The sequence below is a fragment of the Maniola jurtina genome, chromosome 6, assembly GCF_905333055.1.
Source record: "Maniola jurtina chromosome 6, ilManJurt1.1, whole genome shotgun sequence".
Classification (NCBI taxonomy): Eukaryota; Metazoa; Arthropoda; class Insecta; order Lepidoptera; family Nymphalidae; genus Maniola; species Maniola jurtina.
Window position 1 is genome coordinate 14,136,462 of NC_060034.1, and position 26,072 is coordinate 14,162,533.

At 36.5% G+C, this 26,072-nt stretch overlaps 3 protein-coding genes and 1 long non-coding RNA gene across 9 annotated transcripts in view; 2 read left to right on the top strand and 2 right to left on the bottom strand.

Moving 5' to 3' along the window:
- Nucleotides 1-10,230, top strand: part of LOC123866527 (DNA-binding protein D-ETS-4) — a 56,652-nt gene extending 46,422 nt beyond the window's left edge. For 4 of the 5 annotated variants that reach the window (XM_045908166.1, XM_045908168.1, XM_045908170.1 and 1 more), the window contains exons 5-6: nt 6,624-6,776; nt 8,994-10,230. In XM_045908166.1, coding sequence (XP_045764122.1) covers nt 6,624-6,776; nt 8,994-9,184 — 344 coding nt within the window. In that variant the 3' untranslated portion in view covers nt 9,185-10,230. The remainder of the gene's footprint in view (nt 1-6,623; nt 6,777-8,993) is intronic. The other variant, XM_045908167.1, reaches the window with a different exon arrangement.
- A 4,909-nt stretch (nt 10,231-15,139) lies between these two features.
- LOC123866526 overlaps nt 15,140-26,072 on the top strand; it is a 31,407-nt gene continuing 20,474 nt past the window's right edge. Inside the window, exons 1-6 of one of the 2 annotated variants that reach the window (XR_006796215.1) lie at nt 15,140-15,879; nt 16,346-16,583; nt 17,125-17,371; nt 17,857-18,090; nt 18,539-18,716; nt 19,142-19,894. Coding sequence is in view for 1 of the 2 variants with exons in the window: in XM_045908165.1 (XP_045764121.1) it covers nt 15,367-15,879; nt 16,346-16,583; nt 17,125-17,371; nt 17,857-18,090; nt 18,539-18,716; nt 19,142-19,309 (1,578 nt within the window). In the remaining variant the exon portion in view is untranslated. Of the gene's footprint in view, nt 15,880-16,345; nt 16,584-17,124; nt 17,372-17,856; nt 18,091-18,538; nt 18,717-19,141; nt 20,871-26,072 lie in introns of those variants that run through there. The other variant, XM_045908165.1, reaches the window with a different exon arrangement.
- On the bottom strand, nt 22,567-24,827 carry LOC123866531. The gene is made up of 2 exons (XR_006796217.1): nt 23,151-24,827; nt 22,567-23,108 (listed from the first exon to the last, which is right to left on the bottom strand). It is a non-coding gene; the product is annotated as an uncharacterized LOC123866531 (long non-coding RNA).
- The window catches only part of LOC123866528 (proton-coupled amino acid transporter-like protein CG1139), a 32,437-nt gene continuing 31,469 nt past the window's right edge, over nt 25,105-26,072 (bottom strand). Inside the window, exons 8-9 of the mRNA XM_045908171.1 lie at nt 25,776-25,945; nt 25,105-25,389 (exon numbers count right to left, since the gene is read on the bottom strand). Coding sequence (XP_045764127.1) covers nt 25,136-25,389; nt 25,776-25,945 — 424 coding nt within the window. The 3' untranslated portion in view covers nt 25,105-25,135. The remainder of the gene's footprint in view (nt 25,390-25,775; nt 25,946-26,072) is intronic.

The following is a 26,072-nucleotide window of genomic DNA, read 5'->3' on the forward strand; positions in this document are numbered from 1 at the left end:
AATAAGTACAGGACCGGACCTAAGACACTTCCTTGTGGTACCCCAGCTTTAATTTCCTTGAGTTCAGAATACGCATCTTCTTGACGAACTCTAAACCATCTGTTTGTAATGTATGATTCAAGGATATCTGCGAATGACTTTGGTAGCATATTTCTGAGTTTATAGATAAGCCCTTCGTGCCACACTTTATCAAAAGCTTGCGCTACGTCTAAGAAAACTGTGGAACACACTTTCTTATTTTCTAATGATTTCTCTATTATATCAGTAATTCTGTGGACTTGATCTATCGTTGAGTGCTTTTCTCGGAATCCAAACTGATGATCTGGTATTAATTTTCTATCTTCTAGTACGGGTTTTAGTCTCTTAAGTAACAATTTTTCAAACAACTTTGAAATAACTGGTAGTAAAGAGATTGGTCTATATGATGTTGTTTCATGGGGTGGTTTCCCCGGTTTGGCAATCATAATGACTTCAGCAACTTTCCATAACTCAGGTACATGTCTCAGTCTGAATGATGCATTTATGAGATTGGTAAGTTTCACTAAAGCTTTCCGAGGAAGGTTTTTTAAGATTTCTCCAGTAATGAGATCGTATCCTGGAGATTTTTTTTTGCTTAAATTGAACTTTATTTCTTCAGATACTTCTTTTGGTGTCACAAGTCTGATATTTTGCAGATCATCTAGTCTTTCTTCAATCTCACTAAGATCAAGTGGATGGCCCTCATTTGGTTGGAATATATTTTCCAGATGCTGAGCGAATCTATTAGCTTTTTGAATGTTATTGATAGCCCATTTTCCATTTGAATCTTTAAGTGGTGGTATATGTGTGATGGGTCTTTTTAGATTTCCCGTTACTTTCCAAAGAGAATAGTCAGTTTCTCGATCATTGGTCAAGCTTCGTAGGTAATCATTTAACTTATTTTCGTTATGACTTTTGATTGCTTTTTTGATTGTTTTCGCGAGTTTGTTAAGTGTTGTTTTGTCTTGTGGCGATCTCGAAGCATGCCATTTTTTTCTTTGCTTTCTCTTTATTCTAATGAGATGGATAATCTCCGTAGGATAGGTGGTACCCTTACTCCATTTTTTAATGAATGGCGTATTGTCCCAGGCTGATTTTTGTATGTCTGTAATAAATTTGGCTACTTCCACATTGAGCTGGTCTGGGCATTTTAAAGGAACCTTTAGGTTTATAATATTGGCTAACTCTATTTTAAAGCTCTCCCAGTCTGTATTGTTATTCACTAGAGTGAGCTTGGTTTCCTTGAATGTAATGTTATGTTTATCCAGTATTAACAATATTGGCGAATGGTCCGAATTCATGTCATATTTTCCTTCAATATTTAGGTACCTTGGTGAGATATTCTTAGATATAAAGAAATCTATCAGATCTGGGATTTTTTGAGGATCAGTAGGCCAATAGGTCGGCATACCAGTACTGATCACGTCGCATCTCAGGTCTTTAATCGCATTCAACAATTCTTTTCCTTTTGTTGTTGTTAGTCTAGAGCCCCAGAAAATATTTTTGGCGTTAAAATCGCCACCAATTATAAATCTGTGTCCATATTGTCCCAAGAATCTTATGTATTCACATTTTTTTAGAGAATGCCGTGGTGGGCAGTATATGGCTACTATTGTAATTGGGTATCGTTCTGTTTTGATATTTACTGCCACTGCTTGGATTTCTAACTCCTCATGTTTACTTTCTTCGTAGTGGGAAATATTCTCTTTTATTATAACAGCACTACCTCCTCTGGCTGAATTATTGGGATGTAGGGCATGGTATACTTTATATCCTTTAAATTTGATATAGGATTCTTTTGTAAAATGTGTTTCGGAGATCAGACATATGTCGATATTTTCAGTATCTAGGACTACTTGTAGCTCATGTTGATGTTGGAATAGTCCATTAGAATTCCATGCCAATATTTTTAGTTCCTTTCCCATTATTTGGTTTTAAAGGGAGCTTTGTTATTGCTTTTTTCAAGATTTCGCAGGCGTTCATCAAATGATGACATAAGTTTTAGGATCTCATCTAGTTTATTTGAGGTAGAATCGCTCGTGTTGCTGCTGCTGGACATTTTATTTGATGCTACTTGTGCATATGTTACCTTCTTATTAGGAATTTCTTTGTTGATTTCGGCAAGTCGGTTCTTGATGACTGGAGTTTGTTTTGCTTTATCACTTGTTGCTTGAGTGTTTTGAGAAGATGGATTTTTGTATCTCTTGTTCCTAATGGATTGCATCTCCTTGGCTACAATGCAGCCTCTATAATTAGCTGGATGAGCTTCCCCACAGTGGATACATTTAGGTTTCTGCTCAGCTGGTTTTTTGCATTCAACACTCAGATGTTTTCCAGTGCATTTGACACATCTTGGCTCTCTAGAACAGTATTTCTGGGTGTGCCCATACGTTTGACATCTTTTACATTGTGGTATGAGCTTTGATGATCTCAGTGGATGTATTTCCACTTTGCATCCAAGAATCGAAGTGATTCCATAAATTTTGTTGATGTCTTCTCCATTTTTAAAGCTAAGCAAGAACATGTTTAGTGGTTCCTTATTTTTCCACCTTAGCTTGTTGACGGCATTTTCAACCTTAAACCCTTTATTCTGTAGGTCTTCGATTATTCTTTCTGGCTTGCAAGTAAAATGCAGCTTTTTGGCCATGACTTTAATGGGCCTTTCTTGCTTGTTTTCATAAGAATGCCACAGGAAATTCCCTGCAGTCAATATCTTAGTGATTGACCGATATGTATCTTCGTTGTTGGCATTTATTTTAACATTGTTGCCATTTAACATTTTGATTCGAAAAGAGTCTCCAGATGGACCTTCTGTTAATAAGTCATAAAATGACTGATAGTTTGTTACGTCGTCTACTATTATTGGCGGGGGTGGTGGAACTTTCTTTGTCCTTTCTTGAGAGGAATCATCATGCTGATTGATAGATGTGGACTGTGCAGGTGAGGTGTTCAATTTTCTTTTCTTCCTGCTTTTAGCTCTAATCCATTCTGTCTCTCTGGCTAGCTCTTCCTCATCCGTCTGGTATTCCGTAGGTTGCGGTGAGTTTTCCTTGGTAGTGTTATTCTGGCTGGTATCCATTGGATTTTGATTTGACAGAAATTTTATCTGATTTTGGAGTTCCAATATTTGCTTTTGCATAGAAGTAATCATGAGTTGAAGTTTCTCATTTTCCGCCTTTTTTTCGGAGAATGCTTTAAAAAGCATATGCTCCGTTTCCGTGATTAATTTAATTTCTGTACCCATAGTTGCAGTATAAAGGTAGTATAGCTGCGATTTAATATTAAATTATTTTATAATAACCCTGACGCGGTCGAAACGCGGAACTGGGTCATTATGTTGAACGCAGTCGACCCGCGCGCGGCGGTCGAAGACGCGGCGTCAGCAGATTACGCTGCTAGTATTGCGTTTAGGACACGGTTGTTTTCGACGAAAACTAAACACTGACTGTGAAGTTGTTAATGATTTTTTTTGTGCGAACTTCTGATGAGTCGTTGTTTACAAAAAATAAATTAAACTACCAACCATTTTTTGCTTTATGTTTGTATTTTTATGTTTGTAATAACTTGGAATGGACACCTATCAACGAAAATTCTGGAATAAAGTTTAATGTCACGATAAAAATGAGGGGTTTCCTAAATAGGCCGTTGCTTGTAATAATTTGTTCTTTGACGTTCTCTCGGGATTTTTCTTGTTTCAAGACCTTGTTTTATCGTATTGGCATTTTCAATGTGTACCAGATATAAATAAATACAGATCACCAGTATAATATTACACTTAAAGCTTTAGAAAAACAAGTAACTCCGCCATGTTTAGTCAACAGGCAGCTGGAGTTAAAAAAAGTGTTGATAGTGGCACAGGAAACAGCTACGAGCAATTATCTCTGCCTGCAAGTTCGCGGCATACCGAGCATTGCCCATTGGATTTATATCGTTCATCGCTTCGAGTTATAGAATATATAGAGATGCAGATCTCATACATTAGGAGTCAACAAAGAAGACCGTAGCAGTAAGCTATACAAAAACGTATATAAATGTTCTTATCAAACATAAAATCTTTTAATCATTGTTAAAGTTGCGTTATAATATGATAAAGATAGTGATATTATTGACAGATGGAGCAAAACGAGTGAACTATAGTTTTGATCCTGAATCGACGATATGCCAAATTTTAGGCTATAGTGACGTAAAATCAAAGAAAAATAGGGCTACTTTAGGGCTACGTGCATCAAATGTATTAAAATTTGACGCTTGCCAATAACGTCGAAGCTTCAGAATATGTTTTATTAGAAGTTTCCTAACTGTCGTGAACTGTGAATGGGTCCAGTGATAATTAATTTAATGACCATAGTGATTTTAATGGCCATGGATGCAAAAACACTACTGGTCTTCTTGTTCAGTCAGTTCATTTGTTAATGAATGAGACCATGTTGAAACGACCTCTAGTTAATGGTACCTCTTTGGTTCACCGTATACAGATCAAAGAAATGAAGACAGGTTGTTTGGGCTAATTCAGTTTGTGTTAGATGTTACCGTTGAAAAAGAAATTTATGTGGAAAAAGATAAATGCTACCTTAAAACCGTAAACAACGGCAGTAAAATGGAAAGAAATCCAAACAAATTGCAAAAAAATAAGCTAAATATTGAAGCAGGTGTAGGAAAAGAGACTGAAAAGTTAAAAGAAAATTTTGAAAAATCTGCGTCATCTAACATAATATGTATAAACAAAGACTGTGTTGAGATCACTGAATTTAAAGCATCAAAAGTTAGGCACTTAGGCATAAATGTACTACAAAATTGATTAGTCGTACAGCTTTGTCATTTGAATGCAGGTAGACATTAGCTGTAACTGAAGCTATTGCAATAGGAAGATAAATACCTTGTGCGAGCTGGTGCATTTTTATATTGTTTTGGACTCGACCTTTTCAAAGAAGAGCTCGACCTGCTAGAAGTAGGAACTCGGTAATGTTACAATTTACGTTATCCTCAACTTTGTAAGCATCTACATAATCAAAAGCATTCTCAGTTACAGTTAGTCTATCCATCAGTCCGTCAATGAGTTCTATTCCTTTCTCGATAGCTAAACCCTTATATGTCGGGCCAGCTTTTTATACGTTTCCCGGCGACCCAGATACTATGAGTTGTGCCACCGGGCTGGCAAGGTCGAATATGTTAGATCTATAAACTGTTGATTTATAAATCAACTCATAAAAAATGTCTGACTGACAGACGACGAACAGCTTTTGATAATATTATGTTCCTTTCAATATCCAAGAAATAGATTTTTCGTAATAATTCTGGAAAGCGGGAGTCGTGACTTCGTGGTTAATACGTCCGTCTTTTAATCGGGATTGTTAGGGGTTCGATTCCAAGCACGCACATCTAACTTTTTAACTTTTAATGGAGTAATTTGCGTTTTAAGTAATGATTTCTTTAACGGCGAAAGAAAAGCAAGGAAACCTGTATGCCTGAAAGATATCCTTAATGTTTTCAATGGTATGTGAAATCTGCTACGTTGGCCAGCGTGGTGGATGGCAAACCCTTCTCATTCTGAGACGAGACCCACGCTCAGTAGTGGGTCGGCGATTGGTTGATCATGATGATCATGACGATGAGTGTGAAATAAATATAAAATAGCTTTGACATTATAAAAATGTATATGGATTATGGATGGCATTTGATACTATCGATCGAGTTGATCTAGAATGTGGCAGGAAGGCGATATTGATGCCTGTATTTTTTTGCCTTGTAAAGAATAATCGTGCGATTTCTAGAGAAACTTGTATTGATAAAGCAGCTGTTTTTGTGCATTTTATAGGATACCTGAATCTTTAAACGTTGGACCAACGTCAAAATAGTTTTAGTACCATCGACCTATTGCTGGCTCACTACTGAACAGGGGCTCCTCTTAAAGTGAGAATGGTTTGGCCAAAGTCTACTACGCTGGCCAAGTGAGAACTGTTGGACTTCACATATCTTTAAGAACATTATGGAGAACTCTAAGGCAGGTTTCCTCACGATGTTTTCGTAAGTGATACTTAATTGCTTAAAAACTCCAAAAATTTAGGGGTGCGAGCGGGAATCGAACCCCGGACTCCCCGACTAGGAGGTTAATGTCTTAACCACTAGGCTATCATCGTTTTTAATACTAATCGAAGTTAAAAAAAAGCTGTAGTTGAAATTCTTGAAAATCCTTTCTTGTTAGGGGGTCTACATTTTAGAGAGAACAGACATGCTAAATCTCAAATTTCTAGACCCGCGGTTTGAGCTGTACATCAATATCTCAGTCAGTCAGTTTCCCCTTTTATGTATTTACATATGAAAACGTAAGTAGTATTCCTTTTAACAGCTTCTGTAAATAGATTCCTAGCCGTTAAACCGTAGTGCTCCGAGTATGTTTACTGTAAGCGCTTTACTGTCTGTTTGTTTACGTGTTCCAAATTGAAGGTCATGTGTTGGTTACTAAAATAGGAAAAGTAGCACTTTCATAGCAATGTCATAGGGTCATATTGGTATTTGCGTAATATCACCTATTTATTTTATTTTTAAAAACGTTTTTTTAGTAGGAAATGAGAGTGATGTCACTAATAGTAATGTTCTTTCTTTAGCAGATGAAGATTCAGAGCCAGCTGGCACGAGTGCGAGTCAGGGAGGCGGCAAAGTGAAGTCGGGCAGCACTCATATACACCTGTGGCAGTTCCTGAAGGAGCTGCTAGCATCCCCACACATACACGGATCTGCGATACGGTGGTTAGACCGAAGTGAGTATTCTCTTCTACTTTTTACCCGACTGCGGCAAAGCCAAAAGGAAGGGTTATGATTTTAGCAGTCTATGTATGTAATGTATACAGTATGTATGTGGGTATGTATGTTTGTATCCAGATTCTGTGTGTTCCACCGTAGCGCCTAAACTACTGGGCCGATTTTCATGAATGATGTGTTAATCGAAAAATTTCTAAAATTTCTAAAGGTTTACAATAATAATATTATTTAATGTACGCTAAAAAATAGTGATATTTCTAATTTGCGCTTCTGTCTGAGTTGCGTAGAATCAAGACGCCTTCCTGTATTTGAAAGACATCTTAGTATAATAAAAACTGAAAATAAATTTTAGGAAAATATGAGGAGGTGTTTGTTAAAACACAAAATACTGAATCTTTGAAAGTTGGTGATCCTTTTGCGTTGTCTGTGGTCCATGTTGTTCCTCAGATTTTCGTATAGCTCTTAGGCCTGAGTTAATATTTAAATAAAGACAAGTATACAAGCAGACTAGTAAATCTAAAATTTAGTGTCGGATAAGGATTTAATTTTTTATTAACAAGTCATTGTTTTTACTTACATAATGATACTCAACATAGATTGTTATTCTAATGATGAACTTGATTTACAAATAGGATACAGTTGTTTTAACTGCTAAAACTTGGGACGTGACTTGAATAGCGACTAATATTCGACTTGCATAAGAATTGTTTCAAATATTTTATTTTGAAATATTATGATGTCCTTTGATCCCTTTGGAATTTCCAATTTCTCCTGTCCGTGGAATGTTATATTTTTCTTTTACTATGTAAGGTTCCAGTTTCCATTTGTTGGAATATAATTTTCTCAAATAATAAAAATTACTTTGAAGATTACTTTGAAGCTGTTTTTTTCATTAGCCTTATTGGCTGTTACCTTGATATTTAGATTAAAGATAGAATTATTTCATAATAAGTCTCCATCAATTTTTTCAACGTTTTCTTAGTTAGTAAAGCCTCCCTTCTCTCTAAAGTGGGTCTCCTTATATTTAGCACCATTTCCATTTTTCTTGATTCTTCTTTTTAACATGTTCTTTTTGTTAATACAAATCTATTAATTTTTTTTTTTGTTATTGTAATTTTTTGTAATTGGCTATGTATTTTATAGTAAGGACAGTTTAAGGGTTATTCATTTCATAGGAAGCGATGGGTTTTGCTTTATGATAAATACTTAGTAAATTAGATCCTTGTCATACAAGTTTCTCCTATATTAAATTCAGGATACACCCACATTACAATATAGGTTGGAGTGATATCCGTAAAAACTAGATTCCTTGTAGTAATCAAACAGGTTTACGAGACAACATTAAATTCAATAAAATATCCGCAATAAATCCAGAATTGAAGTGGTGCTAAAACCTGTGCTAGTCACGAGATGTTGATCTACTGTGGTTAAAGCAAGAGTTACTATATCAGTTATCTTGTGTATATTGTGAGTTTCCTTTGTTTCCATTATAATGCGAGCAATTTACTGAGTGATATCTCGCAATTAGCTATTGCACGGAAGCTAGTCATTTCTGCTTTAAAAGTTATTAGCGCACTCATAATTTTTTTTGTATTAATTTGTAATTTAAATGCGCCTTCTTGAGGTTTTTGTGTAAAACCTTGTTCATATAAAGGTACTGATATTACTGAGTGTTGTGTATTATATCTCTTGGAGGAAACCCATAGCGACATTCTCAATCCAAGGTGAACAAGCCATTTACTCGCCATCTGTTAGGTACTCTATAAAATACTCAAAAGGTTACTTTTCTGCTTCGTGACTGGGTCTATATACTATTGATATCGGTACATTGTTTCGAGCTACAGCTATTTATTGTTGATACGTCTATTTTTGGTATTAACGACAAGATTATGGTAATTTTAGCTAGGAACATTGATTATGTGGAATTTACTAACAATTGTGACAATAATAGGATATGGAGTATCTGGGTCATTTAAATGTATTTAAATGATTCTAATTAGTATCACTCTATTTAATATTTAATGACCTCATTGAGAATCAATTGCTTGTACAATTCAAAACATATCGGCAAAAAATCCATGCTTTTACCCACTTGAAAGTATATTCTCCTCCATCCGAGAACTAAAAAGTATTGTGCGTAGATGTCTTCCAAAACAATAGCCTTATTACCATTGTTTATATATAAAACAGTATTTAATTCAAGTCGTGTTCCACAGGTAACGGAATCTTCAAAATTGAAGATTCAGTTCGTGTAGCCAGACTGTGGGGCAAGAGAAAGAACAGGCCCGCGATGAACTACGACAAGCTGTCCAGAAGCATCCGGCAGTACTACAAGAAAGGTATCATGAAGAAGACGGAGAGGAGTCAGAGGCTCGTCTATCAGTTCTGTCATCCGTACTGCTTGTAGAATCCTTGCAATAACTTAGCTTTAAGTTATTTGTAAATATTTATTGTAAATAAGGGCGTGTGAGAGCCGCGGTAATGCGGACACCCAGATGGCTGGTTGGGTTTTACGACGTGCGTAAAACTCGACGCAGTTTCAGAGTTTGTCGATGTCATAGCATCTCAAGAGACGAGTAAACGTCCTCAGATGTGAAAACATCGATCGACACTCCTCCATAAAATTCGGGAAAGGTAATTTTCTCTAGAATTCTATTGGACGGAGGAACGGTTGCGTTAGTATTAAGTTCTTTTTTACCAGTGATTAGAGGACGGTCATCGATTGTTTGATTGAACCAATCGTTACGATTGGTTTACGACTGTCTCTCGAAACCTGGTAATGTTTATCCCATATATCTATGATATATTTCTAGTACGTTCTATGAACTTTTAGTTAAGCGATTTGTAAATATTATGTTCGAAATGTTATAAAAATAGAGCATAAGTTTGCTCGCGTTCTCGTTTTTAAGTTAATGAAGAGGTAATTCTCATTGAAGTAGTTTAAATTAACTTATAAATTGTTGTAAGTGTTTTACGCGTATTAATAAGTAATTTTTATCATTGTAAGCAACGTGTGACGTTAGCTAAAAGTTAATACTGATGAAGATTTTAAATACATTTGTGTGTGAGCACGCATAATGGGACACTTGCAATTTAGGTGTAATTAATTTTAAGTCATAACAGTGTGACGCCTAGGCCTAAGTTTAAAGATGGAGACGTTTATATGATGAGAGGAAAAAATTGAAAATTTTGTGCCAAATAGACAATGACTTCGGATTTATTCGGGACAAAATATTTTGTATTACTCACCGATGTAAACTTGTAAAAATAATATCTAATTTAGAACGGTGATGGTAAATGGGGTCATAGGTTAGGACTATCTTAAAACTACGGCGCAGTTAGTGTCGGCAATACATTATAGTGTTAATTAGATTAAACTAATGTAGATTTTATGAATCATGTAAGTAATTATTATGTTATATTATCAAAATAAATGGCCATTTTTATATAAAATACGTCTTTTGATTTTCATAATCACTTATCTCGTGTGATCTAAGTCATGCACAAGTAGATACTAAGTTAAAAAAATAGCATTATATGACAATAATAAATGATACTTTGAAATAATAAGACCAGTCTAATATAGGACACAATAACAGAAAGGTAGATTTTAAGATATTAGATAGGTATCGCCGAGGAAACAATATGATCTAAATTTTTTTAGCTTTATAATCTAACCAAAAAGTTTTTGGTTCCACTTAGGTTTTAAATTTTTTCAAATATTTTCCTCGGTAGTTAGGTAATATAACAAAAACTAGGCAAGCACGCCCTTATCGATAAAAATTTGAAGAAGAATCCATAAGAGATAACTTTACACCTCTATATAGACAGCACGCTTAGCTTCTCCCAGTGTGTTAAGTTTCAAGCTTTTTTAAGTTACGGAGGTAGGTACCTAAATCTTCAAACGATGAACCAAACTTCGCCAAAAATTATCAGTTTCTATAATCAGCGCGGGATATATTATAGTGTAAGTACCTACAGTGTATTGTAAACTGATCTGCACTTCTGTTCCCTCACTCTCTAAGCCGAAGATACACAATAGGTTGTTGTATATCTTTCTTCATCTAGCGTGAACTAAGCACATATAGCTGGACATATTATGCATATTATTTAGGCTTGGGTTGCATCAGGTTGCGCAAACGTGACGTCATCTTGCCCACCGTCAAATTCCTCAAGTGAAAGTGCCTTTCGAGTGGCGAGAGTGGGGGTCTTTAAGAAGCCATTTAGGTTTTTGTTGAATGAACCGATCGTTGCTCCAGCATGACCTAACCTGTTGGTTGGGCTCAAGTGACTAATCTATTAAGTAGACCATATATAGAGACCAGACCAGACCTTAATTAGACCAGATAAAGTTCAAAACTAAAACCCGACTATTCTTCAATAAGCGCTGTGATATATATCGTGGTGGCACTCTTTGATAATTATAATATATCGTAGTGGCACTCTTTGGGAAAGGCCTCTATGTTTAACAGTGGACGTCCGTAGGCCGAAATGATGATGATGATGATGAACAGTAAGTATTGGCACCATACTGGTCTAATGCCATAGCCTAATGGTTAAGACGTCCGTCTCCTATTTGAGAGGTCGGACGTTCGATCCCGGGCACGCATCTCTAACTTTTCAGTTATGTTTTTTAATCCATACTAATATTATAAATACGACAGTGTGTCTGTCTGTCTGTCTGCTACCTTTTCACGGCCCAACAGTTTAACCGATTTTGACGGAATTTGGTACAGAGTTAGCTTATATCCCGGACGGACATAGGTTAATTTTTATCCCGGAAAATCAAAGAGTTCTCACGGGATTCCTAAAGACCCATCAGCTCAACCGATTTGTAAGTATGAAATTTGGTCTTGGATCCCAGAAAACCAAACATCACGGGATCTTTAAAAACCTAAATCCACGCGGACGAAGTGGCGGGCATCCTCTAGTATACTTATAAAAAATAGCGAGCAAACGAGCAGGCGGGTCATCTGGTGTTATGTGAGTTTGAAGCAATTAAATACTACTTTTACGGTGAAGGAAAACATCGCGAGGAAAGCTGCATGCCTTAGAGTTCTCCATAATGTCTTGAAGGTGTGTGAAGTCTGCCAATCCACAATTTGCCAGCGGGGTAGACTATGGCCAAACCTTCTCATTCTGAGAGGAGACTCAGACTTAGTACTTAGTGAGGCGGTTATGAGTTGATCATGATCATGATGATGATGAAAAGATATTTTGTACTTACCTACCTATTTTATTTGAAACATAGCTAAGTATGTACCTATCAGTTTTTGTTTGTATTTTGTATGTTCAATAAACTTAGGTACCTGGTAGATCGGTAGAATATAAGGAAAATAGTTTAGCCTTTAGGATACCTAAAGGCTAAACTATTTTCAAATCAACTAAATCATAATGAGATTGTGGTCGGGCAATCGGTTTAAAACCTATCCTCTATTTCCAATGACGTTATGAGATATTAATACGTCATCAAAATAGGTTTTGACCATTACGTCACACAGGTTTTCTTGTGGTTTTTGATTAAAATGGCCAATTTTAGATCCTAAAGTGTTGGCAAGTGCGTACCTTCAAGCGCTTGGTAAAATGCTTTAGGTTATATAGGAACGATAAAAATTCCCTTTTAGTTTGTGGTCATAGAAAATTTTTTTAATGAAACAATATTAAAAGTCATTTGAGAACATTATGGAGAAGTCCCAGGCATGCAGGTTTCCTCACGATATAGGTACAAAAAGTCAAAAGTTCAATTTGCTATAATCCGCTAAAAAAGGTGAATCTGTATGGTAGGTACCTACAACATGCAGCATGCGACATGCAATACCCGCCCCCCACTGCTAAGAATGTAGGAAAAGCTAGCCGCCAAGTAAGCCCCAAGTACCGCAACACTTGAGGATGCTCCAATATCGGAGCGAAACGTGCGTCGAGTGTGTTCTGGTGGAATTGTGTGGCCTGCTTCTATACAATTTCCTCAGGATGTTTTCCTTTGGGTTAAAGCAAGTGATATCAAACAGTTTGAAATGTACAAAACTCCGAAAAGTATGTGGTGCGTGCCCGGAATTGAAACCCCGCCCTCACGAATCGCTGATCTCCCGCGTCACGTCATCACTTAGGATGTAATGACGTGATGCGAGGGATCAGTGATTCGTCAACTGCTCACAGCTTTTACCCCTCCCGCACCGCTCCACTACCGCAGGACTCAGGAGCCTCCACAGTTGCGCTGTACCTAATAGGTCCAAAACATGTTAACAAAGCTTACAAAACCATCGAGTTTTGAAGGTTCAAGAGGTGTGGCCTTTTACGAGTAATAAGTAGGTATATACTTACCCTTCTACTATCCCCTTTGTAATAGGATAGCAGGCGCCTTTTTTTAAAAAAGAATATTAGTCATTTTAATCATGACTAACATTCCCCTTTCCCCTCCAACTAAGCGTTAAGCTTGTGCTAGGAGTGGGTACGACAATAGTGCAACGGGTGGGGTTTGAACCGCCGACCTTTCGGTTTTCAGTCCGCTCCTATAACCGTTGAGCTATTGAGACTTTGCTGGTATGTAGCCAGGTATTGTATAAGGTATTCGCCTAGGTAGTGGACGCCCCTTGCTTTAGGTACTCTAACAAGCATCTAGTATAAAATAATCAATTTATCGCCTATATAGCTTTTTGGGGAGGTGGTATAAGTACAGGCGCATAGCGTTTTCCTTGTAGGGAAGCATGTTGCAGGTATGGTATAGATTTACGCAGGACCTAATAAAGTATTAGGTATTAAGTACATACTTATTAGCCAAACCATTCGTGGAAAAGTACTTTCAGTGCCTTTCGCCACGTATCTACTTACATTGCTAGTGGTATTCCTATTGAACATTGACCTCATTTTTTTGGCTGGTTTTACGTGACGCTTACCGTCCGCACGGGTGGTAAGCGCGGTGGCCGAATTGCCGTCAGCGCGGGCTATCCGCGCGACTATGTAACGATCCAAGAGACGCAAAGCTCGTGGCCCGCGACGCTTACCAACCGCGCTGGCGAAAGCGTCACTGTAAAACCACACTATAGACATGTTTGCCTTCGAGCGCAAGCCTATTTTACAATAAAAAACACTTTATGATAGTCTGTAATAAAGATAATTATATAAAGTGGAGGACCACAGTATAAGTACACCGAAATAATATATTCGCTAATTGCTCATGCCTTGTTCGAACAAGGCGTTGGCTAAAGGTCGGCTACATTCCAAAATTGTGATTCCAGTCCAATCACCAACTGGTACGGTCGGCGCTTTATCCATGCCAATTATGTTATTGTGATTTATCATAATAATTAACTTATAAACTATTTTCTACTTCTATTGTACCTACAATGCCTATCTTTCTTAACTAAGTAGGTATGTAAATAGGTTTGCTGTAAGTAATTGTACAGTACTTAGTTCAAAAGCAAAAGCGGGACTGAAATCCGCAAGGTCATAGATTTGAGTAAAGTCATCATGGTTATTCTTTATTCTTTATTTATTTGCATTCATGTTTTACATCATAATAGAAAATAATTATAATATTACAACATGAACTCATCGCCGGACCACTACTGAGCACAGGTCTCTTTTCGGAATGAAAAGAGTTTGGATCATAGTCAGTCACGCTGCTGGCCAAGTGCAGATCGACATACTTCACACTTTGAGAACATTACTCAGGTATGCAGGTTTCCTAACGATGTTTTTCTTCACTGGTAAAATAAGTGATATTTAATTGCTTAAAACTCACTTAGCTCCGAAAAGTTGAAAGTGCGTGGCCTCGATCGGACCCCCGATCACCCGAATAGAAGGTAGACTTCTTAACCACTAGGCTATCACGGCTTTTCTACAAGATTTAGGTAGGTACCTAAGTAATGGTAGTATACCTATTTGGCAAAATGTGGCGTGTGGTAATAAAGGGTAAGTAACAACAGACGGAAACGTTTAAGTGCGGAAACCAGCCCAGAGAGAAGAAGGTAAGTAAATACCTAATAATAAATGTATTGTATTAAACTTAGCAGGCGTGATTTAATAACGTTAGAAGACAGAAACACTGAAGAAGATTTATTCTTAGGGAAATAGAGAACGGCGGCATTATTTAAATCTTTTATCTTCTCTCCCCCTACAAAATAATTTAGTTTTTAAATACACTTCTACTTCACTAGTAAAGAGGTTTAATTTTAGAAAAAGCATAATTCATCAAATTAATTAAAGATTAAAGATAACCCAATTGATTTCCTAAAAATAATTTACTTAGAATAATAATATTTTTTTAGACTGAATGATTGTATAAGTATGTATAATGTGTGAAACGGAACGTGTTTTCGCAATGACGTCACTATTGACGTCATTGGCTGTTTGACATTTGACATTTGGGAATTTCCTTTGTTTTTATTGCGAGCAAAGTTGTGGAAAACGCTGAAAACTATTTAAAAAATGTATAAAGATGTGATAAAACTGTGATCATAACAACAACAAAGATGGCCAAACCTTTAAACAATAATATTGGATTATAATTTATTAGTTTAACAGTGTTATTTAAAGGTCACGACACAGGTTTTAGTGTTGTTAGTGTGGGCGGCCAATAATTCATTAAATATGAAGCCAGGAAAAAGCGTTGAAGTCAAAGAAGAGATCGTGGAAGTTCACACAGCGGCCCGGTCACCATCGCCAAAGCCAAAAGCTAAGGATCGTCCTCGTAGCGGCTCAGGATCGCGAAAACTTTCCAATGGTCATGTTACTCAAGAACCCCCCGAAACTCAACAGGGAGAATCCTCGGAGAGGTCCAAAACTCGAGAGAACTGGACTAAGTCCGAGCAAGAGTCGTTAGATACCGAACTACCTATACACGATCAAATAAAAAAGGGTATTTTAGGTTTTGTAGAAAAAGAAATTAAGAAATCCGATAAGAATCCTTCTTTCGTATTTTATTCCCACGATCCTAACGGCTTAGATGACAAGTTTATGAAGAATTTGTCCAGGCCGTCCAGTGGTCATAAAGAGAAACGCAGTCCGTCTTACAGGAAGAAAAAGAGACACTCTTCCCGTCATAGAGATAGGGATTTGCACGATTTTGAAATACCTGGGTCTAGCCTTATTGCTTTAGAAAAGGTAAGTTTTATTTTAAAATTAAAAGAACAATTGTTATTAATTTTATAGTTATTTTCTTATTGTTTAAAGTGAGTTTTCAAATGAATGTACTTAGACTGTTTCACATTAGATAGGGCGCAAATTGTGTGAAGGTGACAGTTGATGTGAAAATTAAGAAATCCAACATTGCTGTCACCCTCCCATAATCTGCATCTACTCCATGAGCCATAGCAGTCAAGCAGTATACCTATAACATTAATCTAAATGTTTGTTTGGTTAAGTATTTATTCAAGTTCTTTTTAAAACAAAAATATTTACTATAAGATAAGAACACAAAATAGATGAGTAAGATAGGAAAAAAAAAACTAAGAAACATTTTGGTATCTCAAAAAGGCCTAATGTCTAGCAGTAAATGTGTACAAGCTGATGGATTCAACCCACTTCATACAGTAATTTACTATCATCAGTATTAAATGTGTATTTTCAGGTTGATGATTACTTAAAAGAGTATAACAAGGATGAAGTGGTAACTTTAAGCGGAGAGTTAGAAATCGAAGCACACGATGTAGAAAATAACAACGGCTCACCAAAAGAACTGAAGCACAAACCTAGGAAGACTCGACGGAAACTGAGAGAGGATAGGCATGATACTAATGCTAACGGAAGGGATGTTAGCCCGAAGGTGTTTAAGACTGGAACTAGGTCCAAAACTAGTGGTAAAGCAGGTTAGTTTTTTTTTTTTTTTAAAAAAAGAATGTTAGTCGTTTTTAATCATGACTAACATTCCCATTTCCCCTCCAACTAAGCGTAAAGCTTGTGCTAGGAGTGGGTACGACAATAGTGCAACGGGTGGGATTTGAACCGCTGACCTTTCGGATTTCAGTCCGCTCCTACAACCGTTGAGCTATTGAGGCTATGGTTGTCTTCATAGGCATTAGGCTGAACTATACATGTTGCTTAATTACCACATTTGAAGTAAATTTCTTAAATTGAAAGATAGTGTCAGAATAATTTCTGCCTTAAAATAAAGTAGGCCCATTTTTGGGTTCTCTACCCATAGGTTGTATTATACTAAGCCTATTACTAAGCTTTCTCTGTCCGTCCGTCCATATATCCATCTGTCTGTCAGCGAGCTGTAATAGGTAGAGAGTTGAAATGTTCACAATTAAAAATGTTAGTGTTATTTCTTGTACGATGGTACGGAACCCTTTGTGTGGGAATCAGATTCGCACTTGACTGATTTTTTGTTATTTAATTATCTTTCAGCTCGGCCCACCGACCTAACAGCAATGCTAGAAAGTTTAGAGTCCAATGTCCCATATCACGACCAGTACATAGATAACCCGTTCTCATCACCTTCACCACTTACATCACCCAATGATGAACGGATCAACCCCTTCGGAGCTCAGAGACCTGAGAAGATATACCTCCAGGGAGGTGGGACGTTCAGAGCAGTTTCTAGGGATAGAATATTGGAATCACAGCAATCAAGAGATGAGGATAGGTATTTAAGGTATGAAGCTTATAGTTTTACTTACTTTAGATCCGTTCCCGAATGGGTGTCTATGTGACCTTAGTACTAAGCCTCCAGATGGATAGGCGGACGTCCGTCCATCCGTCTGTCTGTCAGTCAGGCTGTATCTCGTGAACCTGTGACAGCTGATAGAGATCAAATTTTCACAGAATATTTATTTCTGTTGCGGCTATTACAACAAATGATAAGAATTTCAAAATGGCCACCATGAAAAGTAAAAAACTTAAAAGGTGTTATTTCTTCTACAATGGTATGGAACCCTTCGTGTGCAAGTTCAACTTAACCAATTTTTTATAAGAATAATATTTTTCAATGGAAAAATTAATAATGTCATAGTTTTTAAGAGAATCGCAATATTCTGTCAATGTGCTCTAAGACTCCACTAAATATGGCTTTTATGATAAAGGTCAAGACTACCACCAATTTAGAAAGCAGACTAAAACCTTAGGTTTTGTTTTTTTCAGGATAGGCAACCTGACCCCCTTGGATGTAGCTCTAACAGCTCAAAAGGCGTGGCGCAACTGCGCACCAGCATGCCATGGCGTGCTGGGCGGTCTATCACTCTTACACCTGCTGCTGATTAGCTATTCGGACAGTCTGGATGCGGGCCATCTTTCCTTCCACGCGCTGGTCACCATGCCATATGTGGCCACTTACTACTTCTTCTGTGTGCTATGTTTGCTGTCAGTATTAGACAGGTGAGTGAGGTTTCTAGGAATAGAGATATCAAAGTTGTCTATGTCAAAAATCAATTTCTTAAGGACTCTAAATGAGTCAGCTACAAGCACAATAGAAATTCCAGATATGGATGTCATAGAAATTAGATTAAGGGCCGACTTTTCAATCATCAAATATCTTTTATCTGAGGAAAAAATTTAACCAATTGACATATATACAGATTTCCTATAAAAAACTCAAACCCTCTTTATTCTTCAGATTAAGTTATTTGAGGATTAAAAATCTTGAAAGGATGTCACATCGCTGGATGTGCAAAGCGTAAATCGTCAACATTTACGGAGCTCAAATCTGTTTATAGTCCCAGGCCTGATCGTAGATAGAAGAGATATAGAGAAAGAGAAAAAAAAACGATTAAAAAATCTTCCCTTAATAACTTTAATAAATGAAGTTACATGTTTTCTATTCCAGGTTAGACGTAACCAGCATCGACTTGACCCGCGGCCTGCAGCCGTGGTTCCAACCTATAGTACTAGTGATCCTGTACACAGCTTGCCTGCTCGTGTGCACGGCGGCCAGGATGTATGACGAGCTGATGGTGTACCAGTACGCGCCGCTGGTGGCCAACATCACCGCCAATATGACCACCGTGAGTTACTATATAGTTCCAACTTAGTTCCAACGATGGTACGGAATCCCTTGTATTCGACTCCGACTCGCACTTGACCGGTTTTATTTCAATACAATAGTAACCATCTTTCCATCCTTTTCCTTGAACATTGTTTGACACTAAGAAAACCTATAGGGTACTTCCTGTTGACCTAGAATCATGAAAGGCAGGTAGGTCTTATAGCACAAGTAAATAAGAAAAAAACCCTGAATTTGTGGTTATATCACACAAAAAAAAATTAAAATGTGTTCACAGAAAATTTAATTCACTAAATCACATATAGATGGCGCAGACCGTTATTAATTTGCAGAGTTCTACATAAAGGTGTTATATCTTGTACGATGGTGCGGAACCCTTTACATGCGAGTCCGACTCGAGCTTGACAGATTTTTTTATTGTTTCAGCCCACAATCCCGACGTTCTACCACACGTGGACTCACTTCTCAATATGGCGCGCGGTTCTCTCGATCCTGGGCTTAGTGTACTTCATCATATCAAATCCCCCCGACCTGGTCCATGTGAATCTCAGCAAACTGCTACAGTTCAAACATTCGCTACAGAGTATTGGATGATCATTTTATTTTGTTATTCTTTACATTGGGTAATGATTTAGTTTGTTTTGTAGATTATACACTACATAAATTATGCAGATAGAATATGCTCTATCTCAAATTTTGGACGATTTCACTATTTCATACTCTGCAGTGCTACAATTTTACTGTCTCTACGGAGCAGTTATTATGAGACTCTCTCTGTTACGCAATCCCATGCAAACGACAAAGACAAAAAGTCGGTGGGCGTTTGTGATTGGTTGGTTACTCAAAACGGTTAACACCCACTGATTTTTTTTCTTTGTAATTGGTATGGGATTACGTAACAAAGGAAGAGCTCTATATCAAGTTCGAGAAAACTTGATATACATCCATAGATATACATAGCATAGATCTACATCCACGGAGCAGGGATTGAGTGTAGACAGTTATCTAGTATGAAATAAAAATTCGAAAAGCAAGCAAGTGAATCTTCGCTAGTAAGTGTACATACTTACTAGCAAAGATTCACTTGCTTCACTTACATTGGCAGGCGTATATAATCACTATTTAGCTGAAGGAAACAAGTTTTTTCCTTCTTCCTATAGTGTTCCTAAAATTGAGATAGTTGCTATTGGCATAACGCAAAAATGAGCAGGTGGGTTCCTGCAGTAGCAGAACTGTTTAAGTATTTCTTATTTTTTCTGTGACAGGTAATTTGTAAGAAAAAAAAAACTTTAAGTAAGTTTGCATTTATTTACATTAATTACTTTAGAAGATAACTAGCACAATATTTCACAAAGTTACATTTTAAGTTTTTATTTACATCGTTTTCATTTATCAAAGCTGACTTTATTTTGACTGTACATTAATATATAGTAGTCATCGTTTTATTTATATACTACCACTTTTATAAGTTACGCAGATGTACTTGCGCAGAAGTCTGATTTTTGAATGGCGCGAAAATACCTCAGCCAATTATAGGATCGGTGCGCCATTGATTGTTGCCTACGTTCTTGTTTTTAAAATCAGAACATCAAGCAATAATGTCTGTATTTCATTGGTGTACACTCGGTTTTGGTCGGCGTTAAGTTGCACAAACGAATTTTGCCGATGCGAATTATAAAAGTGGTAGTGTTGTACATTCCATAAAAGATCTCATTTATCATTTGAATCTAGTCCAAAGTTCCAAAAATAATTGCTAAGGCTGATATTATGATATTCGTTTAGTTGTTAATAATAATAATTCGAGTACATAATATTAAATATCACGACCTGTATCAAAATATATATAAAATATAACTAGTTTTAAAGTAATCATATTATTATGGTTAATTCTGTTATATACATAATCTCTAAACTAAACTATAATATCTAAATAAATGTATTGCAATCCCTTTTGTAATGTTCCCTACGGAAAATGTTAAAATGACAGGCCTATGGCATGTATGACATGTATGGCATAATGCTCCTTGCGGAAAAGAATAGCACTAGAATGTAGGCCTGTCAATTTAGTTTAGAGTTTGTGTACAATTGGGCATATTAGTACTGGTTCTGAGCGCAACTAAAATTTAGAGTATTCACATCTCTTTCTTACCGATGTGCTAAGAAAAGGACAGATAAACCTAATTTATCAAATTTAGAACTGTCAAACTTAGTCACTTTAGCTGCCAGTCGCGAGTCTATTGTTTAAAATAGCGTGCACTAAAATTTAATTTTAATTAAAATTCATGTTTCGTCCTTTTCTAGCAATATATGAAAGAAAAAGATGCAGATGCTCTAAATTTAGTTTAGAGAAAAACAAGAGAATCAACGCCTTTATCTATTTTATGATTTTTCTTTAGTTTAAGATAGCTTATAATATGAATATTCAATTGTAGATATAAAATATTTATCGATCTAACAAATTATTATTGTAAAAGAATAGGTGAGGGACCTTGTCTGTGTTGGCGTTAGCTGGCGGGCGTGCTCTGCCTTTTTGGAGTGTCTTTTTTTTTTGTTAAAACTGACTGGAAAGCGTTCTTAGGGGGTGCCGTGCGTGTGTCGGCGAGCGCCGGCACAGACGGGTTCCATACTTGGTATAGTTTCCCTAACTTGTTACAAATAACTACAAACTTGACATTGGCTAATCTTTGTAAAGCCAGACGAGAGAGAAAAAAAAAATGAATAGGTACTTATTGCAACTTAAAAACGACACAACATAATGCTTAAAATACTGTAAGAAAAATATCAATAATGCCTAGTTAATATACATAATTACCGAATTGGATAGGCAAAATGTAAATAAGCATTGGAAATATTAAATTGAATTCGTTTAGTCTTAGGTACCATTTACATAGATCACTCTTAATAACTTATATAGATAAATACCAACAAAACTAAAAATGTGAACTTAAATTAAGTATATATTTCAAAATTGCCAAACAAAATATTACAAATACATACTAAAAATTATACGTTTTCAGTCAAAAATACTGTTATCATAAGTGTACATAATTAGATTAAATTTATGGTATATTTTTTAAATCTTATTTACCTATTAGTTATGAAATTATCACAAAATATATTAAAATAATATAATTAACTCAGTCAGTTATGAATCAAGAATATTTTTATTAGCCATGAGTACCTAAAAATAAAGCACAACAAAATACCTATTATTTTATAAGAACTATTAAAATGTTTATATTTTATTACTTAAATACTGAAGAAAAATGAATATAAATTAATTTTATGACCATAATATACTTACCAAGGAATTTAATACCTATGAGTTATTATATTAAGTATATTTAGTAAATATATCTTTTAAAGACTGTAAAAATGAAAATTTCTCTACTGAAAACATTACCAGAGTGAACTATACAATACTGGTCGAAGATCCCAGGCCATGTTAGGTATTTTTTGAGAAACAAATTGTGTGGTATATAGTAATTTTAGTGTGTAACACTTTTAACGTACGCATAATAATAATATTGCTAGCTTATATTGTGCCGACACGGCCAAAAGTATCAGCTGCTAAACTTATTTAATAAGAATAATAAAAATCAACACTGAGACTTTAACCTTTAGAAGTTGATAAATTCAAATTCAAAGTATTTTTATTCAATTAAACTTTTACAAGTGCTTTTGAATCGTCAAAATAATGTACCACTGGTTCGGAATGCCGTTCCTACCGAGAAGAACCAGCAAGAAACTCGGCGGTTGCTCTTTATATGGCTAAAATTCTAAATTGGACGTCGGCACAAGCTGCAGATATGCGTAAGTTAAAAGTACACACTAACACTACTATATCCCACATATTTTGTTTCTCAGAAAATAAGTAACGTCTGGCGGCTCCGGGATCTTGCTCTTTAGGGCTATTGCGCACTGCATCCGAGCCGAATCCGTGAAAATACGTTCCGAAGTAGTCATAGAACTATTTGTATGGTAGCTTACGTAGTAGCTCCGACTTCCGAGTTCTGTCCATCATCCGTGAGAATATCTCGGATGTGCCTCGGATTCAAATCTCAGTATTTTTACGCACTCAGATCGGATGAGTGCGTTACCGCTCTTATTCTTTATGACAATTTTGACCATTTGATCATGTGGCCTCGCCGGGTTCAAAACAAAAGATAAAAACCCGGCGAAATTCTGTAAGTGCTTATAAAAATAATATTTACCTAGTGTATAAATATAATTATTTAATAGTTATATAATAATAAAATTATAAAGGCTTAGAATAGCGTCATTATTTATAAGATTACAGGAGTAATATTGACTCTACTTCTTAATTAATTAAATAATTGTGGCTAATTCTGTTCTATACAATCTCTATAATAAATTTAAATGACAGATATAACTATTGTTTAGCTATTGCACTCTCCGTGGAAAAGGATAGAACTATATCCACGGAGTGAAGTTGTATAGCGCTCTCTCTGTTACGTAATCCCATACAAATGATAGAGCCAATAATCTCAGTGGGCGTTAACCAATTTGAGTTACCAACAAATCGCAAACGTGTTTTCAAAAAACATTCGAATTCCAAATCGAAAATGTTTTTAAAAACATTCGAAATTCAATGAAGTCGGTTAATTAGAAAACATAGTTTAGTTTGTGATTGGTTGGTGACTCAAATAGTTAGCGCCGGCTGAGATTTCTGGTTCTATCATTTGTATGGGATTACGTTATAGCTATAACGTAATCCAATACAAATGCTCTAGAGCACTGTATTAACTTCATTCCGTGGATAGGATAAAAGATTTGACCTCTCAGTTTACTTAAGATGTTGTGTAAAATACAATTAGCCGCAATGTATATTCATAGTAATTGGCAGCTGAATAATAATAGGTAAATAATTTATAACAAATGATATATTTGTTATTATATAAATAAATAATTGATTTCTTGTACTCAATGGTTTTTCTTAATCTGACAAAACATCTTTAAAACTATCTTATGGAAACAAAAATTCTCAAAAGTGAGATTAGCATCTGAAAGTTCCATCGTTCGATGGTCATTATGTAGTAAAAACTGTAAAATTTTAAATTTAAAAAGTTAATATATAGGTAGGTGCTTAGGTAGCTTTGAGTGTATAGGTATTTATATAATGTAGTTATTAGCTAATGCCCGTAACTTTGTCCTCGTGGGTTTACGTTTTAAAATCCCGTGGGAACTCTTTGATTTTCCGGGATATAAAGTGTCACTCTCCAGGTAACTATAACCATACAAAAATCATGCTGATCCGTAACTCCGTTGCGGCGTGATTGAAGGGCAAACCGATAACCCAACAAACACTTTCGCATTTAAAATAACATGAATTTATAGCAGAACCAAAAAAAATATTAGCAAAATGCAAAATAGCGTGTATTCCAATTAGATTTTGTATTGGGCTAAGAATAATCTTCGGGGACAGACAAAATCCATTTTGAGCACAGCAAAATTGTATCAGTCCTATAGAGAGAGAGCCCGCGAGGGTCATACATTCATTATATTAAAAAAGCTGAAAGTTTCTCTGCGTATTGCCCCCAACACAGGCAGGAACGATTGTAGCCTATTTGTTACCTGCTATCTGAAAAAGCCACAATGATCCAAACTTTGTCACGGATCGTTCTTCTCTGTGTTGGAGACGATACGCAGGGAAACTTTCAACTTTTATAAAATAACGAAGGTCTGTCCCTCGCGGGCTCTTAGTCTATTATTCCCTTGACAAATATTCACGAGATAGGAGCGTGGGTGGAAATAAATCTTTCTGTTTAATTTGATCTTGACGCTTGTTTGACGCGTGCGGAAATGGATGTTGTCGTTAGGGCAAGGGATGTGTCACATCACAGGCACGTACCTACGCCGCAGGGACGAGCTTCGGATTGAATTTTAATCTATCTATACTTAAAACCTATCTATACTATACATACTTTTTACCATAAAATAATATTAGCCGTGACGACCATAGTGGTTAAGACGTCCGCCCCCTATTCGGGAGATGCACGTCTTACTTTCGGAGTTATGGCCGATTCACACCAATTGCGTATGCAACACGTACACGTGACATGTGCGTAGTGACGCGCGTGAACCCATAGACGTAACTGCACGCATACGTCTACGTGAACCAGCAAGTGATATTTAATTGCTTAAAATGCACCTTAAAGCTCGTTCACAAAGGCTGCGTAAGCGTTGCGTAAGCGTAGACGTAGCGCGTACCATTGCCTTGTAATGTATGGAACTGTATGAAACATGGCACACCGCTTGCGTAAAGCGTTGACTTATGCGTAACCCGATATGTTAGGGGCTTACGCGCGTCACTACGCACGTGTCACGTGTACGCAATTGGTGTGAATCGGCCTTAAACCTACCAATCCATCCATCAATCAAAGATCATGGAAAGCAATCTTAACGCTGCGTACTTGTAAACCTAGCAACGATCGCAGTAATAGATGAATAGCATCCTGAAACCAGCACTAACATGTAGAAGGCTAAAAGCAAAATATTCTCCCACAGTATGTAGGAATACTTGCCCAACCCTCTGTCCCACTTGTGGACGGTTTGGACAATCAGTGGGATGAACAGTCCTAGAGTAGAGAAGAAGGCTGCACCAACCAGACCTATCAAAAGTTCTAAGTCGGGAACTGCTGCAGCTAGGACAACTGAAACAAAAAAAAAACACCTTCAATAAACGCAAACACCTAAAAAGTAAAATGATATAAATTATTATTGAATATAATATTATGTATACAAAAGTTAGTGTAATTCTATGTAGTTGGGACGGAAATTTGACAAAACCGGCGCAGGAACGGTGGCTTTACGTGCTCTCCGAGGCAGGGGTGACACACCGCCAACATCCTAACTCCGTGCAAGTACCTACTGAGAATTTCTTAACAGAAAACCCAATACTTACCTATTTTTGGCCCGACCGACCCCTGAATCGAACCAAAAACCTCGTCATCGGCAGTCAAACATAACTAACAGTTACTAACCAGTAACCGCAACACTCAAAGTAGTTACAAAATTACTCAAGGTAAAAAATACTGACCAGTAACCGTAACACTCAAGGTTCTCATTACAATCTGTCCTTCATTGTGGAACCTTGCACTGAACCTTTCCTTCAGTCGCGACCACATGATGTCCATGGGCGCATACATCTGAAGGAAATACGTGAAGAACACCGCCAGGGCCACTAAGATCTTCGCTGCTAATGCTAGGCTGAAACAAAATGTGTCTGTGAAAATGAATATCACTTTAGTGCCCTATCTCACTAGGACACTAATGGTGGCGCAACCAGGACGCGCTACCAACAAAATGTATATAAGTATGTAATATATTTTCTTGG